Genomic DNA, 18,408 nt, shown 5'->3' on the forward strand with positions numbered 1-18,408 from the left:
ATTTTTTTTTTTGGCTACTGGAACAGTTTTACATCTCACTCTTTCGCCTTTACTGAACAATTAATATGTCCAGTAGTACATCAAAAAGAATTTCGAACAAAGTTATCAATTTTTGGTCATGTCCAATTAACCAATTCATCCTTTCTGTGTATGTCCATATCTTTTTTCTTCTTTTTTGGGCCTGTTTTAAGAAGACCTCGCGATGGACTCGTTCAAAGGGGTGAGAAAAAAAAAAAAAAAAAAAAAAAAAAAAACAACGATGGCGATGACGATGACGGAACAAGAAAATTATGCACATGACCAATTCGCTTTACCTACCGTAATCTGAGTAGGCGTTCACTTAACCCGCACATTAAAAAAAAAAAAAAAAAAAAAAGAAAAAATCATCACATTACTTCGTGGGGTACATCACATAATCGGGCTTTTAGCTTCATTCTCTGTGGGGGATCAAATAACATAAGACGCACTCCCTCGCAGAAAAAAGTTGCACATGTAAAAACACACCTCCCACGTGTGTGTACATCTACCATGTTAAAGTCGCTTCCTCACTGTCCCGCAAATTCAGCTGAACCGTTTTGCTCACTTGGTTGCCCCTGTGACCCTTCGCCGTTAGGCCCTCGGTCACACGCAGGAACGTTCAGTTCTGCGTTCGATGCGCTTGCGTTTTGTCCAGTAGATTCCACGTACAAATGGGGGTACACGTGCGGGTTGGTTTGGTAATACAGTTCGTTGTACATCTGCAGGGGGGCGTGCTCGTATACTTGTCCATACTGCTGCTCATATTGCCTACCGGAAGGAGGCTGCATAACTGGGGGGTTCACTTCATTGTAGATCCGCTGGCTTGAATTTCCCTCGGCCGGCGGGTTCGGGTCGCTATACGAGTGTACCTGATATACGGGTTCAGGGGGGTAGCCATACGTGTTCGCTGACTGCTGCATCTGCTGCGGGGGGTAGTTGTTTGAGCTACCTTGATTTATCTGTTGATTGGAGTAACTGTAAGAGTTGCCCTTGTGTATCTCCTGCTGGGGGATGGTGTATGCGTTGTCCTCGTAAGGGCTGTTCTGGTACCCCTGTGGGGTGAAGTTCTGCTGCACGGGATTATACAGATTCGCATAAGCACAACCGTTGTGTATTCCCCACACTTGGTCATTCGCTATTTCGTATGCACTCCTGTTTAGCTGCTCATTCGGATGTACGACGGTGTCTACGGTGACCTTAACCTCAGCATTCAAATGATCGTCAGGTCCAACCTTACACATTTTAGAGTTTGGTTGAAGAAGGTCTCCCCCTTTGTTTTCACCAATTCTGGGATTTTTAAAAACGTCTACATCCTCCACATTCTGCATGTACTGCCGACAATCAGGCACATTTTCGTAAAGGAAAATTAACAAGTCGGTAAGCTTCTCAAATTTGGTTTCTAACTCCCTTTTTTCACTACCTACCTTTTCATAATCACGTAACACACGCATGTGTTGTATTTTCAAGTCGTCCATATCGTTGACCGCAACGACTTGGCACTCCTTCTCCTTTAACCCTAAATCGATTCTGACCTGGACCAGTTCTGATTCTACCTGCTCGCACTTCTCCTTCATCATTGAGTAGGCGTACATCATGTTATTTATTATGTCATTTTTCTTTTCGATAATTTTATTTAGATATATTTTTTCCTCCAAGTGTGTAACTTCTTGTTCGTTTAGTTTTTCTCTGAGATGGCTAACATCCTCACTCATTTGTGCCATCGCTTGAGTGCTGCTTCTTCTTCCTCGTGTCACTCCCCCTGCTTTTGTCTTCTTTGCTTTACTTTTCACATAATTTTTTCCATTCATTTCCCCCCCTTTGCTGTAAAAAAGGGGTACTTCATTTTTTTTTCGCGCTTGCCTGGTGTGTTGCTGTTCACTTGAGGCATTACTGTGGTTGTCCTCATCGAGCGAATAATCTTCACACTTCTTCCTCTGAGAAGCATCCATATCGTAGTCATCATCGTTCCCGTTGCTGAATTCGAAAACTTCTCCGTCCAGCTCTCCTTGGGAAGATTTTTCACCCTCTGATTCGCTCATCATACATTCAGGGTCCCCAGAGGAGTGACTCCTCTTTATGAGGTACCCACTTCTGTTCCTACGTGGAGGGTCCTTACCATATGCAGAACCTTTGGATTGCTCAAAAAAGTAGGTTAACATGGAGTGGTGGATAAAATTGGAATAAACATAATGGATGCAGAAAATGGATATTTCCCTAGAGTAATTAAAAAAATATTTCTGCTTCTTCATATTGCAAATGCTTTTTATATTTTCATGTGCATTTTTGCATTTTTCAAAAGAGACAAAAAAAAAATATTTTTCATCAAATGTGAATTTACAGAAACGATTTAAACAATTGTACATAATGTTAAAGAGATCATTCTGTATAAGAAGTTTTACGATTTTTCTTTTTTCCTTTTCTTCATTCGACTTGAACAGGTAGATAGCTATATATACGCATATAAGACACCTGTTTTTTTTGCATCCCCATTTGTTATTTAAAATGGCAATTAAAAACTTAACGGAGTCCATTTGTCCTTTGAAATTTTTTCTGTATAAAATTGAATTTATTCTAAACGTTAAAACACTTTCGCTAAAGTCTTCGTTCTTTCTCTGAATATGTTGTTTCCACACTCCGTTGTAATGGCCTGTGAACAGTGCACTGTAGTACATCATCTGTTCAAAGTTAATTTTTGCAATGCTTAAAAATTCATCAATAGGAGCTAACGCCTCATCAGGGTTATTGCTGCTCGTTAAGTTACAAACTTTGAGTAGCAAATTTGAAAGATTCATATATTTTAAGAAAAATTTTTCCTTCTGAGGAATTTCCTTATCTTCTGAAATTAACAAATCGCCTCTCTTTTCCCCCCTCTGAAAAGCCTCCTTCATTTTGAGAAGCAGCTTCGATACTCGTCGTACAGTGTGCATCACGCAGTAGTTGAAAACCGTCCCTCGGGAAAGGAGAGACTCCATTAAGTACTTGCCCACTTGTGCGTGTTTTCCCCCCAAAAAATAAAAGAACTCATAAATGGTGTTGCAGAAAACCCTCTTCCGATCGTACAGAAACATAATCAACAGCAGGTCCGCATATTTAATTTGTTTCAAATGTTTCATGTAGTATGCGAGCACTTGTTCTAGGTGGAAGTAGTTCGTCTGCTTGAGGGAAGCGTTCACAAAAGAATTTACTTTGTCCTGTTCATCCCTTAACTGGGATGACTCCTCTCCACCAGAACCAACATCGAAGGAGGTTAACAAAACCCTTACACAGAGGCTCTCATCCTGGAGGAGAAATTTACAGCACATGTTTAGGATGCCAACAAAGTGGGTATTCTTGAAGGTTTGCATAATTTGCTTATTTTGGCTATGCATACTGCTACCGAAATGGAAACCTCCTCCTTGTCCATTCCCTGTCTGACTGCTCCCCGGGAAGTTACTTCCAATACTGGCACCTACCGGGGTGCTACCCGAGTGACCTCCGCCACTCTCGCTATTTGGGAAGACGATGCTCGCGCTGAGGCTTATGTTGTCTTTTGCAGTAGCACTGTGGCTAGCGCTATTGCTTCCTCCTGGAAGGGGCGCATTGCCATCTCGACTAAAATCAACAGCTATAAGGGCATCACTACCCGCGTCATAGTTTGAGAAATCTTCATTCCGACGATGACCTAGCTGATCTGGTCGCCTACCATCATTAGCATATTTCTCCATATATATACACATAAATTTGAAAAAAAAAAAGAAAGAACTTTCGAAAAATCTCTCCTTCTGTAAAATGAGCAAAAATTTTGTACATGACAAACCTGTATAGCTATTTACACCCTCAACTTTGCATGAGCTAGCCAAAATGTCTAGAAATATATTAAGAACAAAAATTGAATTTGAAAAATATTTCTTCATGTCATTTTTAAAAATATATATTATCACATTATACATGTTAAGAACCAACTTGATGAACTGATCGAATATGTTCAGTTCATAAATGTACTTGAGCCCAAATTCACTGCTCATTATTAGACACTTAAGAAGGAGTAAGCTGCTTTTTAGGTCTATGTTTATAGAAATGTTGTCTAGATATATCTCCATACTGTTCTGCTCATTTGGCGGTTTCTCCGTCTGGAAGGCTATCATGTCCATTGCATCAACTTGGGTGTGGTTCATTTCTTCTCTTTTGTCATTCCGCCTATTTGTAGTAGGGTGGGGAGAGATTTTTGTTTTCCTCCTTGGCACCACGACGTCACCGTCATCATACAAAAAGTACAAATCACTAATTGGTTTAAATAAGTACGTGTGTTCATCCTGAATTATTCTTATCACCGTTTCAATAAATCTTTCATACGTTATGATATTTCTAACTTCCGCGCTGTACTCGGAGACCAACAGGAGAAGGAGAATAACTTCATTTATAAGATAGGCGTCTTCATTAGAATCTACAATTGCCAACAATTTTGAAAGGAAGTGATTTTTGCTCAGTATTAACTTATCGATTGTGTTTCTCACATTTTGTATCTTCCCTTCCCGGTGCATTATTAGGCATACATTTTCTTCACAAAATGGAATTTTTTTTTTTTTTTTTTTTTTTTTTTTATTCTCTTCCTCTATCTCCTCATTCACCGTTATGAACTCATTCGAAATGTCGGAGCTGAAATATGCAGAACTTTCTTCATTTTGATTATCTTCATCAGTGCTCGAGTGAGACGGTAGGTTTTCATTACTGTTGTTTTTCTTCCGTTGTTTAGTAACCTCGTGAAAAGCTGAACTGCAAGATGATGGCAGGCGTGGTGAGGAAGCTGCCCCATCCGACTTGGGACATCCTCCCTTCTCCTTGAACATTCTACCCGTCTGTCCCTGTAGTGCATGATCACTTATACTTTGTTCATTAGATGAAGCTGAGTAGTCAGTGAATGAATCATACTGTCCATGAAATTCGTCCCACCTCTGTTCATGATGCAGCTTTTTTAAAAGTCGTCTTATCTCTGCGTCTTCCTCATCGAGGAATAATGCAGACGAGAATATTTTCCCACTCTTGATGGAACAGAATTCGTCCTTGTCATTAATGTAATAATTTTCATTTTTTTTTTTATATGATAATTTCTCCTCAGAGCAATTAAAGGGGTAACTAATCAAATGAGGGTAGAAAAACCTCCTTCTTCTCAAATTGTGGATGACTCGCTTGTACCGTTCATAAATTTTTTCGGCAACCTTCTGCTGTTCCTGCAAATTCACGCCATTCATATTTGAATGTCTGTCGTGAAACAAAATTTGGAAGCACCTCAATCCATACAAATTGTAATAATACGGAGAGGAGACATGATTCGAAAAGGCAATGTTATGATGCACGTACAAGTAAAAATTTACATTGTCATATATATAAAGCTTTTGCAAGAGGAGGACCAACTCGTAGGTAATAAATTTTGAGTTCTCCAACTGCAAGTGCAGAATTCTGAAAAGCAACTGGCATTTGTTGGTTTCCTCAAAAAATAGGTTAAGGTAATTTATGTACCTTTTCAATTTGTTGCAATTTATTTTTACACATTTTTTTTGGAACATGTCTTTGTCCAAGCAGATAATTTTGTTCAGATATTCTGCGCTGTTCAGAATAATTTCTTCTAACAATGTCCATACACCATTTTGCTCCAACACCTCGGCTTTGTGTCTTCTGGCCTCCTCGCCATGGAGGCCGTCCTGCTTATCTGTGGCGCCACTGCCATTAGCGTTTGCGTTTGCGTTTTCACTTTCTTTTGCAACGGTTGAAGTAGCACAACGCACACTTTTCAACTTCTCAAATAGACTAATGACACCCATAAGTTTACAAAAGTTCTTGATACGCAACGTGGCCATATGCTCGTCCTCCAAATCCACGTTATTTATTTTGTTGCTTTGTTCCTTCTTTTCATTTGTGCCACTCTTCCCACTTATTATTTCCCCCTTGGAGTCCCTCCCACTTTTGGCATTTTCCGTGTATTTCACAACTTTATTAATCACGGAGAGGTAGTCACTCAAGGAGATGATGTCATCCTCCTTTTCGTTGTTGTTATCCTGCACGATATCCTTATCCACCACTTCGTGAATATCCTTCAACCACCTCTCTATATCCTCCGTCCTGTTTTCATTTTTCGGTTTGCTCTCTTTGGACGTGCTGGCTTTTTGTAGCCTTTTGAATAAGTGGTACGCCATGGAGTGCGTTTTTATTTTTTTTTTTTATTTTTATTTTTATTTTATTATTTTTTTTTTTCCTCGCCGATTATAATTCAATGCATTAGCAGGGAAGGCCCTTTTGCGGACCATACGTCAAAACACACACCTTGGGATAAACTGTGAGGAGTAGGTTCATAGCGCTTCGAGAGGGATCGGCGCAAAAGAAACGAACAAATTGTTCCTTCCTTACGTTGAGGAATTTCCTCGCCGATTCATTTCGTCGGAAGGGATGTCCGCTTTGCAGTTTCTGTGCTGGCAGCCCTTGTTAAGCGTTGGCACTACAGCCATTTGTTCGCCTTTTTCGACTTTTTTTTTTTTTTTTTTTTTTTTTTGGGGCTTCTTTTTCCTTTTGCCCTCCCGAATTTCGCTGGTACAGTGGGGTTGTACCTTTTCCTTTTTCGGGCGGGGTGCTAACGGACACACTGAGCTCGCGCGGAAGCGGAGGAAGTAATAGCAAAGCAGTGTTGGTGTTCCACACCCATTAGTGAGAACGCATATGTGACGCTCGTACGGGAAAAGGAATCACACACACAAAAAAAAAAAAAAAAAAAGAACAACTTTGGAAAAAATTATGAACATAACGATTTGCACCAATTTCTCCACCGTACCAAAATATCATTGAGACCGTTTTAACAGTAACCTTCTGCTACTTTCATTACTTATTATAAGCATAGCATGTGTGTCGGCGTCGCTCTTCAGAGCAAGTGTAGGTAACGCATCTCAGTTGTTACTTTTTCTCATGACCATATGTGGTAGACCACTTCCATTGGGGGATCATTTTTTTTTTTTTTTTTTTTTTTTTTTTACTGGATATTTTAAAAAACGGCAATGCGATAGAGTTTGGAAAAGGAAGTTAAAACAAGCCCGTGTGCGTCGTGACAGGTCACCTTCAAACAGACCTATCTCCTACGCAAAACGAATAGTTTCCACCGATTGGGTATATGCTATCTCCATTTTGTAACAAATTATTCATGGGGTTACGTCCTTTTTTTTTTTTTTTTTTTTTTTTTTTTTTTGTGCATTTAACATTGGAATGGGAATTGTCTACGGGGGCAGGTCTACTTTCTTCGCACGTAATCAGGGTGATTCAATTTACGAAGGCAAAGGGAAATCTCATAAACATTTGGCATTTTTTTTGGTAAATATTGGGGAAGTGGAAGCCATGTCCACACAAACAACAGCTATCTTTTTTTTTTTTTTTTTTTTTTTTTTTTTTGCCATTTTCCCCTTCAAAGATGCATCAAAAGTGAGGAGTGAGGAAAACAAAAAGAAACACACATGAATGTCCTAATGAGCTGTGTAAGTTTCTCACTTAATCTATCAATCGGACATGTTGACGCAAAAAGGGGGATTCATTTTTCTTTTTTCCCGATTCATTTTGGTGGCTATTCGTACATAACTGCGCACTCGTACTCCAGTTCGGTGAAGAAACAAATGTATGTACATTTTTTATCTGCCTTTTTTTTTTTCTCCTACCCAAGTAATGTTAAGACTCTTGTGTCTGTGCAAATTGCGAGTGCATACAGTGCGGAAGCGTTACAAATGTGTATACATGTATTACAAGGTGCGGCAATATGTATACTCGCTCTCCTACGCTGCGTATTACATCGGCTAGCCCATATGAAAAATAGAATTGTTCATCCTTGGGAAGTTAGGCAGATCGGACAACCATGACACTTTGCACATTTTACAAAAATGATGTTCAGCGCGTATTGACAGGGGGGGGGAAAAGCGGGCGAAGCATATGCACCAGGGGCACTTCGTCAACTATACAATAGCATCCTTCAGAGTGCGCCTGTGTATGCACAATTGCACATATATATATGCGTTCATACATATGTGCAAATGTTAGCATGGGCCCAACAAGGGCGAGAAATAACCTCCAAAAAAAAGGAAAAAAATATAAAAAAAGAAAGAAAATAAAAAATGAAAAGAAAATAAAAAAAGAAAAAAAGAAAAAAAATAGCTCATATAGATTGTGCTCCCCAGTGCAAACGAAAAGTGCAGCATGCAGACGTGGGTGGATGCGCACGTGTGTACATGCGTGAGGTGGCAGCTGCGGTGGCCACCCAGACAGATATGTACACAGGGCAGTATTTTTTTCCATTTTCCAATTTTCCTTTTTTTTTCTATTTTCCTATTTCCCTCTTTAACACTTTAACCATGTGCAAATTGCCAATCTTGAGTAGGCACTTCAAATGCATAATTAAAGTAACACTCATGCTGGCGGTGTACGAGTAAAAAAAAAAAAATGCAATAAGGTGTAAGGGGGAGGAAAAATAAAGTAAAGCAGAGCAAAAAGAAACGAAACATAAACAAGTGGGGAAAAAGGAAAAGAAAACATATTTATGTGTATACATGTATAATGCCAAGTTGTAACAATCTGACCAAAAGCACTTGACGCAGTGCAGTGTAACCATTGAAAAAGACAGAAAGAAATCGGCAAGTAAAATAGAAAAAGACAAATTGGAATAAGCGCAAAAAAAAAAAAAAAAAAAAAACACATTACAGAGGAAACCAAAACAATTCTTTTTTTCGTTAACAAAGGAATGCTAATATTTTTGTTAAACGCGGAAGTAAAAGAAGAACGCCAACTTCCATTATTTTATTTTTTTTTTTCTTCTTCCCCTGTGAATAATTCTGTTCTGTAAATCTGAACAACATTCTATGACTATTATTTATTTTTTTATTTTATTTTATCTTTTTTTATTTTATTTTTTTTTGTTTTAGCTATTTGTACCCAGTTTGCTTTTTAATTGAGTATTAAGCTAGTTAGCTGTTTGTTTTTCTTTTTTTTTTTGTGAAGCAGTCGCCATAGTTGTATTTTCATCGCGCACATTCTGCAGCAATATTGTACCAACCTGAGTTCGCTTCTGGGGAATAAAATCAGTCGCATTCTCATGGTTTAATTATACGCTTAAGTGAAAAACGAATGTACAACTGCATGTGCACAAGTGTGTGTGTGTACAACTCATCAGGGTGATACGAACAGAAGCGTGTCTTTATGTTCGTTCAAAGAACACATTTTTTTAAGAGGCAGATTTGCAAAAACGACATATTTCTCTTTACTCACTTCTAATCTGCTTAATGCCCTCCTGAGTTCGTTAAGGAAGGAAGGAAAATCACAGATAGGGAAGGAGGTACAACAAGTTTTACTCGTTTGCTATATGTGACTGTCCTTTTTTTTTTTTTTTTTTCTTCCTTTTCTGTACATTCTGTTAATTCATTGTATCTCCATTGCATTCTCACTTGCAGTTTATGATAACCCTCCTTGCCCCCCCCTGCTATTTCCAAACCGTCCTATTTATTTCCCGACCGAGTCAACCATGAATCTTCTTTTGCTGTCTTTGCTTATTATACAAAACGTCACGAGCTATTTTGAGAATTTTAAAAATGGAGTCAACACACAGTTCGTTAAAGGTAGCTACAAAATGAGGGATATGCCTCAGATGTGATAATGTCTTCACATGCGTCTATTTCTGCAGCCTGCTTATGCCTGAACACCTCTTTATTTCTGCACCTATCTACTTCCCCACACACATACGCAGAGAAAGTGAAGTATGGCCCTGGAAACGAAGTGCACAATTTGAATACTCTATGCGGGGGAGACACCCAAGGGAACAGCGCAGCGGCTGGCTCATATTTCAAGTTACACAATTCAAAAATTGACGTGAAAAAGTTGGACTCCCTTTTAAACGGATCTAATTATCTGAACCCCCTTCATTATCTACTAAAAAGTAGTGAATCCATGAAAATACTCGCCAACTCAGCTAGCCAGTTGTCATCATATAGGTTATCTCGAAAACTGAATGATGATTCTTCAGACTACGATGATTCCTCAAACTACGACGATGGGGAAGACGAAGACAGTTTTATAGAAACGGATGAAAATGACGAGACAATCGATAAAGACCAAGATAATGAAGAGAAGGATCAGTTCGATGACCAAAACGCAGAAAGCTTTCTCGAAAAAGATGAGTACGACGATATGAATGATAGCGATAACGATCACGACGCTGAGAGTGATGATTTTTCCGAAGACCATGAAGATAGTTTCCTTGAAAAGGATGAATACGATGACGCCAGTGACAGTGACAACGACAACGACGAATTCTATGATGAGGATGCTGACAGCTTTCTAGAACAGGAGGAGTACGAAGATGTAAGTGATAATGAAAATGACGAATTCGATGAGGAACATGGGGGCAGCTTCCTAGAGAAGGAGGATGGCGATGAGGATACCAATGACTACAATGGAAAGGATTACCAAGAGGAATACCAGGGTAAAATGACTGACGATGATTACCCGGATGAGTACGTTGGACTGGACGACCTGAAGAAAGGAAATGAAAGTAATTTAAAAGAAAAGAAAAACAAAGATAAGGAAAGCTTTTTAGAAAAGAACGTGAATGGACACACAGAGGAAGAAGATGAAAAGCACAGTACCTTTGTGTCCAGCTACTTAGATAAGGACAACACAGATGATAAATACAACGACGAATTTGATGATGAGGAAAGCTTTCTAGAAGAGGATTCGTATAGCAATAATAACGATGAGGAGACCGATGACACCTTCGATAATTACTACGAGGATAGCTTCTTGGAGCGCGGAAAACTCGGAATGTCATACAGTGATTACTACGAGGAGGATGCCGACGAGGAAGGTAAGCACAGGAAGAGGGCGCGAATGAAACGTATGCGCTCAGGAAAAGATAGTTCGTAAAACTAAAAATTTTGAAACATAACCTTTCAATAACTTGCTATTTTTGTGTGACTTCTTAACCCCCCCACACACCCACACATACACACCCACCCCCTCTTCTTTCGGCAGACGCCAAGGGGGCCAGCGAAGACGCCTTCGACAACCACCACTTGAACCAGATAACCACCACAAACGATGTGCACTCATTTATCCAGAAGGACATGGGATACCTTGACGAAATAATCAATGAAAACGAAACTATAAAGGAGGCTGTCAAGAAAGGATCCAAGAAAGGAGTGAAGCAATCCATGAATAAACTTAACCTTCTTGACGAAGAAGACTTTGACGAAAAAGAATCATTTACAGATGAAGAACTAAATGGGCTCATGGAAGAAAATATGGATGCATCTAAGTTAGATGCGAAGAAAGCTAAACCGAGCTTGAGTAACTCGGAAAATAAGAAAAATACAACCAACGTTGAGGGTAAGAGTAGCGCCCCCAACGTCAACGCGGGAAGCTCGACCACCGCATCGAACGCCACTATGAAGACCAAGAGCGAGACGAGCAAAAATCAAACCGATTTGTCGAATGAAGATCTGTTCAATGACGAACTCACAGAAGAGATCATTGCAGATTCGTACGAAGAGGGAGGAAACCTAGGAACCGAGGAAGGTGAAAGTCTCACAAATTCACTTAACGACAAACTCCTAGACCAAGGAGTGAATGAAAACACCCTGCTGAACGATAACAATATGATTTACAACGAACATATGGTTCCACATAAGAAGCGAGAATTGTACATCTCTCCGCACAATCATGCCTCTGAGACAAACAATAAAAATGACAAACAGCACGCGGTAGATGCGGACGCCTTGGGTAAGTGACGCGAGGGGAAAAAAAAAAAAAAAAAAAAAAAAAAAAAGAGAGAGAATATGAAAATTGGAGAAAAGGAGAAAAAGAACAAAGGAAAATACGACTTCTTACATACCTCCTTTTATGTTTCCCCATCACATCTCCGACTTTTATTCCGTCCTGTTGACAGACAAAAAACTGATGGCTCATGAACTGCTGGAGCTAGAAAAAGGAGAAGGTAAGTTTGCCCTTCCCGTGGGGGATGGCTTTGCTTATCCGCAATGTGCGCATCGTGTCAATGTGAAATAACTGATGTTATTAGTGCCTCCTCGTTCAGGCGTTCTACAGGGCTATGTCTCCAGTTCGTGCTGGAGCTTGGCGCACCGTCAGAGCAGTAAACACAACCTCTAACGACAATGTACATTTCTCCTCAATCCTTTGCCCCCTTCGCTCTAATAGGCAACAACTCAGTCATTGTAGAAACGGAAGAAGTGGATGTTGGTAAGGAGAGTAGTCGCTTTTAAAAATTCACCACAGCTTGTGCAGTGTCCCATTTTGGAGAGAACGATCTGATTTTTATTGAAACATGTACGAATAATTAACCTTTCCTCCTCCGCTATCCTCTTTTTTTTTTTTTTTTTTTTTTTTTTCCTTTTTTATCCTCGCCTTTTATAGACTTAAACGGAGGAAAATCAAGCGGCTCCTTTTCCTTCCTCAGCTCCGTTGTTTTCTTGCTGATCGGATTACTATGTCTCACTAGTTAAGGGTTAAAGAGAAGAAAAATTGGCCTTAAACGGAGAGAAAAAAATGTTATCTGGAAGATATACACCTGTTGATGACAGAACTACTCTGATGTGTATACAAAATCCAAGTTGATGGATAAGTCGGAAAAAAAAAAAAAAAAAAAAAAAAATTTACAGAAAAAACAGACAAATCAACTACTACCCTGTGTGGGTATATCAAACCATCGGAACGTCCATCTTGTCCACACTTCGACCCCCATTTTTAGTTTTTTTTTTTTTTTTTTTTTTTTTTTTTAATTTTTTACTTTAGGCCTTATTTTTGTGTATTTAATTTTTGTTTGTTTCCGTCCTTTGTTTTGTAGTTCATTTTTGTGGCTTTCATTTTGTTCCACATTTGATGTGACCCACTTGAGGCTTCATTCTTCGGCCTCCTTCCGGTTTATCATCCCTCCCCACTGTCGTTTTTCTCATTGCGATTTTTAAAAAAAAAATAAATTTCCAGACGGGCTACAGTGCACAGTGTCGCCTACGTAAAGAATTTTAAATGAAATGCATATTTCTTTCGTCCCACTCGGGAAGGATCCAACGGTTCCGTTTCTCTCAGACAAAAATTTTGCCTTTCCCGCCTTGTGTTGTCTCCGTAGGTACACCTTACGGGTCGTTAGGGGCCATATACAACCGTTGCGTGGTGCCCCCCCTGCGTGGCAATTTTCAGTAGCTTTTTTTTTTTTTTTTTTTGCTCTTCCTTTTTTATAACAGTTACACTTAAGATATGCGCCACTAGGTTTGGATCTCACCAGACCGGCACCCCTCGCGACCCATTCAAGCAGAATTATATGGAAGAAGGGCAAAATGACGTTGGCGACACATTTAAGTTTATGTATTTATGCCTATATAAGGGAACGAATGCATATTTTCTACAGGGGCAATCATACGCTTCACCTCTCCCTATTGGTTTGTCGATAGCGTAAGCGACGCGGTACGGCTAGCGAAGCAGTTCGCAACGAGCTGTGCAAGGAAAAAACTGCCGACTGATAGGTTTGCTCGCTGTTGCCTATATGATGACTATTTTTCATAACCGCGAAGCGCTTAGCCGACAGTTAAAATATAGTAGAGGGTGCATTTTGCAGAGGTGGCTCTCCCAAAATATGAGTATCCCCATGTAGGCACCGTGCCACTCCTCTATTAGAAAAAGTTTTTTTTTCTTGTCGGCACCGTCGTTGCGGTGGTTTTCCAACTCGGGTAATCGAAAGGATCACAAAAGAGGGCACGCTCAAAAAAAAAATAAAAATAAAAATAAAAAAATAAAAAAAGAGAAAAAGAGAAAAATGCACAAAGTAAACAAAGCAAACAGCCAGAGATACGAATGAGGGGCGAAAACACAATGTGAAAAATTTTCGCAACTCTCCTGAGGATCCGATCACACTTTCTTACAACGCCTTCTAGAGAAGGGGCAATTTTGTGGTGAAATAGTTTGTGGAGAAATTACCGATCCACTTGAGTTTATCCTTGTAGAACATAGTAGCAGCGGAGCGGGGGGGCGAAAAAAAAAAAAAAAAAAAAAAAAAGAAGGTTATGTGCCAAAGGGGTCTTGTAGAGGAAAAGCAAAAAGCTTCCCTCTATGCATATATGCTCATGTATACGTATGCATAACACCAACGTATGCTTGTACTAACATAAATCTTTATGAAAAAGTGCAAGGCGTGGGTCTGAGTATGCCATTTCACCCCAACTTGGCCTCTTCAAAAACGTCGGCACCCCGCGCCGCAGATGTAAGCGTGAATGTGGTGCGCAGGTGACAGTGGCCCAATTCGAGACGACACAACTGGGGCTAACCAGTTATCTCAATAAGAGGACAAGCAAGCACACACTAGTAGGAACAATTGGAGAATTGTAATTCCTGCAGGCGCGTGGTGAAAAGTGTCTATTCCACGGTTTCACTTCTGGCTAAGGTGAACTTGTATCGTTTTCACGACTTCGGCACATCGCCACCTTCCCACGTTGAAAGTTCTTAGCCTCCCCCCCGGTGCACATCTCCCTTCCCACCAGAATGAACTTCCCGAACATTTCCAAAAAGATGGTGGCCCCGGGAGGGGGCGGGATGAAGAACAGCGGAGGGGACGACAGGGGGGGGGAGCACATCACCGGGAATTTCGACCCCACAGCGTTGGAAAGAGGAGCGAAGGCCCTGAAGGAGCTGGATCAGTCGTCGAATTCGAAGAAAGCATTCGAACTAATCAAACTACAGGAGCTAACGAAGCAAAAGGAGTATGAAAAACAAATGGAAGAATTATCATTACAGAAGGCGCAATATCTTAGCAACAAAATGAGAATTGAAAATGAAGAGAAAAGGAAAACCATAAACTACCAACAAGAACAGGAACGAATCACAGCCGAATACAAAACGAGACTTGAAGCAGAAGCATATCAGAAGAAGCTACTAGATCAACAGAAACAAAATGAGGAATGGCTAAAAAATCAACATGAGCAATATTTGAGACAAGAAAATATTCGAAAAAGAAATGAACTGGAATTATTAAATTTAAAAATGAAACAGATAAAAGAAGAAAAATTACTGGAAAGAGAAAACATGAAGGCAAAAATACATGAAGAAAATAAAGGACTCATCGAAAGAGAAAGAAAAAACCTTGACATCCATTTGAAGACCTTAAGATTGAAAGCAGATGAGGAAAGAAAAACCAAGTTGGAAAGTATAAATAAATATTTTGAGCAATTTAATAATTCTATGTTTCTATTTTTAAATGATAAAGAGAGATTGTACCGATTTGTCTTGGTAGTTACACTTACCTCTGTGGGCATTTATACTACAAAACATACCACTAGATTGATACGATCCTACGCAGAGACGAAACTGGGAAAACCAAAGCTTATAAGAGAGACATCCTTGTGGCATATTAATAAATTTTTTGATATTTTTAACTTAAAAAAAAACATTCTTTTGATGAAAAAGATTTTAAAAAAGAGAAACATAAAGGAAAGTAACTTCTTTAACAACATTGTATTAAATGAAGAATTACAAGAAAAGCTAAGTTGGTCAATTAATAGCTTAACGAATTCAAAAAGATACGACCTTTACCTGAAGAATATTTTACTTCATGGTCCGCCAGGTACAGGAAAAACATTATTTGCGAAAACACTATCCCACTTCAGTAATTTCGATTACATAATAATTAATGGAGGTGATGTAAGTGCCTTAGGTGTTCATGCTTCTGTAGAGCTGAACAAGATTTTTGACTTTATAAAGCGAAGGAAAAATAAAAAGTGTGTGATTTTTTTTGATGAAGCTGAAGCGTTTTTGAGAAGAGGGAGAAATGAATCATCGGCTCATTTTTCAGAGAGCCTTCGAAATGCACTGGCTACTTTCCTCTACCACACAGGAACAGAATCAAAAAAATTTTGCATAATTTTAGCTACCAACTGTAGGGAAATTCTAGACCCTGCTGTGATAGATCGAATGGATGAGCAGTACATTTTTGATTTCCCCAAAATTAACGAAATTAGGAGAATGCTTTCTCTTTATTTTAATAAATACGTCTTCCCTCTGAAGAAGTACGACATCGTTGTAGACTCATCAATAGATGATCTATACCTGGATGTTTTGGCTAGTCGTCTCGTTGGTTTATCAGGAAGACAAATTTCTAAACTTTGCCTAAACATACAGAACTGTGTCTTCGGTAGCAATTCTAAGGTTGTTTCGAAGGACCTCATCGATTTAATAGTTAGTTGGAATTTAAGCAATTCCTTTGAAGCTCGCGGGGAAATGCAGACCAATATGCACGTCGCTGCTCCTACCCCAGGAGGATCTGCCAGTGGAATTTCGCCCGGTGCCACTAAAGAGGGCGAATCAAACTCAGGCACAAACTCCGGGAAAAACTCTGGACCAAACATGGGCATGGGTGCAAACATGGAGCCCAACTTGGGCGAGAAACAATCCAACACGGTGACGACAGCATCAATGGCAAGATCGATCACAGGACTCAATGGGGATGATTCGAAGGAAGATAATTCACCTCAGATCAAGACCAAAGTAGGGATGGAGCATTAAAAGGTGGGAACAGGCGGGAGGATCTTATATTTCCAATTTTATCGGAAGGATAAATTTTTTTTTTTTTTTTTTTTTTTTTTACCAAGCCACTATGTCACTATGTTACTATATTTGTCCCTTTTATCTTTACCGCAAAAATCGGAGTGAGTCCAAAATATGGTAGTGCACCCTGGCTTGGCTAGCACGTCTGCGTAGTGGTGGCTGTATTACTATGCCCGCACAAAAACCCTTCAATGCGTTCATATTTGCATACCTGTGGAATGCAACTTTCTTCGTTTAGAGGCGTAGCAGACGTAACTTTTCCTTCACCCTTATTTTTTTTTTTCCGCTCTTCCATAACTTTGCATTCGATTTGGTGGGTGCGTACGCAACAAAGCTTTGCGTCTGTCGAAGCAAACGGGAAGTGGCCAGGCAACACGTGCATGCATAGTGCCTAGGTGAATATGTGTGCTTTATGTGAAACCCGTAAAGAAGTAAATGTCGCCGTGCTGCAGATGTTGCTACTCGCACGCAGACGCAAAAAAAAAAAAAAAATTATTACAACGGAATTGTACATCTAAGGTAGATATGTTCTATGTGCATCTTTGCGCAGCTAACAAAAGGGCTAAACATGGAAGTGAGTACTCGTTCTATTGGGAGGTACCGAGAACGAATCGCTCTTGTCGGCCACCCCCCACATCATTGCCACTTATAAAAATATAGAACACTTGTTTAGATCAAGCACGAAAAAAGAAACCCGTTTCAGCTTTGGGGGGAGAAAAACCTTCGGTTCATGTCGGCATTACGTTTCGTCATATTTTTTAGCGTTTTTCTACGCCTTTTTATATTTTAATTTTATGTTAATTTTTTTTTTTTTTTTTTTCTGTTTGATGAAAGGGCAGCATGGCAAAAAGGACATTAAAAAAAGAATTCATCTAAATTTGTTTATTCTAGAATTGCAAATTTCCTCGAAAGAATGAAAACCGTTGATTGGTATTAGCAATTCATAAATTCTTATTCCATTTTTTTTTTTTTTTTTTTTGACCAGTTATTTTGAGTACATCGTGAGTTGTCGATATATGGTTGCAAAATAGCTACCCTAAATCGGTAACACTTAATTTTTTTTGAATTTTTTTTTTTTTTTTTTCAGTAACTGCTCCGTTTTGCTCTACCCCCTTTTTGTGCCCCCTTTCCAAAGGCCAAAGCAGTGTACGCAATTTTAAAGGCGGTGCGCCACGAATGCCCCCTTTTTATTCAGGAAGGGTAAGTGCGTTCTTCTCTTGCCACTTGTGGTTGTCCCCTTTTTAATGACTCGCGTATGAATTTTACACCTTCGCGAGTGAGGAAACCTTTTGTTTTAAAATTTCTCATTTTGTTTTGTATGAGTAATGTATTGAATTTTCTTTAATTGTGTGTGCGGGGGAGCCTGTGCGTTTTCTAGCCATGCGCAGGGGCACCTGTGCGCGTGGACGTATACATAATCGTCTTTATAAGGGAGCACATAAGTGTTTTCACCAGGGCGATTCTTCACAGAGGAGAATAAACACAAACGCATCCAATGTGCCAGCGTAAATAACTTCCTTAGTAATGCTTTCATCTCTGCAGTGTGCGTAGTTAATAGTGACGGGTGACGGGTGAAGGGATTGCCCCCCCCACGTGCGTGTGCTACTGTCACTTGCACTGCTAGCAAATATATATCCGTCCAGAATAGTGTGGGGTTCGTGAATAAAGGAGGAACTGATTTTTCCAATCGAGTGTGTACTTTCGCCTGTGAGAAGAACAGGAGGGGGTGTTACAAGTGGAAGAACACCGAACGAGAGTAAGATAAAGCAACGTGGGAAAGAGGAGCTAAGGGAT

General features: G+C 39.7%; 3 protein-coding genes across 3 annotated transcripts; 2 read left to right on the forward strand and 1 right to left on the reverse strand.

Moving 5' to 3' along the window:
- Positions 1–545: 545 nt before the first annotated feature.
- Positions 546–6,188, reverse strand: PKNH_0105700 (conserved Plasmodium protein, unknown function; the record flags this gene model as incomplete). The annotated part of the gene is made up of 1 exon (XM_002257513.1): positions 546–6,188. The coding sequence occupies one exon, from the start codon at positions 6,186–6,188 to the stop codon at positions 546–548; it is 5,643 nt and encodes a 1,880-aa protein (XP_002257549.1).
- A 3,347-nt stretch (positions 6,189–9,535) lies between these two features.
- PKNH_0105800 (rhoptry-associated membrane antigen, putative) lies at positions 9,536–12,527 on the forward strand (the record flags this gene model as incomplete). Its single annotated transcript, XM_039113739.1, has 6 exons — positions 9,536–9,629; positions 9,758–10,873; positions 11,041–11,787; positions 11,954–12,001; positions 12,223–12,264; positions 12,439–12,527. The coding sequence occupies 6 exons, from the start codon at positions 9,536–9,538 to the stop codon at positions 12,525–12,527; spliced, it is 2,136 nt and encodes a 711-aa protein (XP_038969365.1).
- A 2,029-nt stretch (positions 12,528–14,556) lies between these two features.
- PKNH_0105900 (AAA family ATPase, putative) lies at positions 14,557–16,572 on the forward strand (the record flags this gene model as incomplete). The annotated part of the gene is made up of 1 exon (XM_002257515.1): positions 14,557–16,572. The coding sequence occupies one exon, from the start codon at positions 14,557–14,559 to the stop codon at positions 16,570–16,572; it is 2,016 nt and encodes a 671-aa protein (XP_002257551.1).
- Positions 16,573–18,408: the final 1,836 nt, after the last annotated feature.

The sequence above is a fragment of the Plasmodium knowlesi genome (genome assembly GCF_000006355.2).
Source record: "Plasmodium knowlesi strain H genome assembly, chromosome: 1".
NCBI classification, from domain to species: Eukaryota; Apicomplexa; class Aconoidasida; order Haemosporida; family Plasmodiidae; genus Plasmodium; species Plasmodium knowlesi.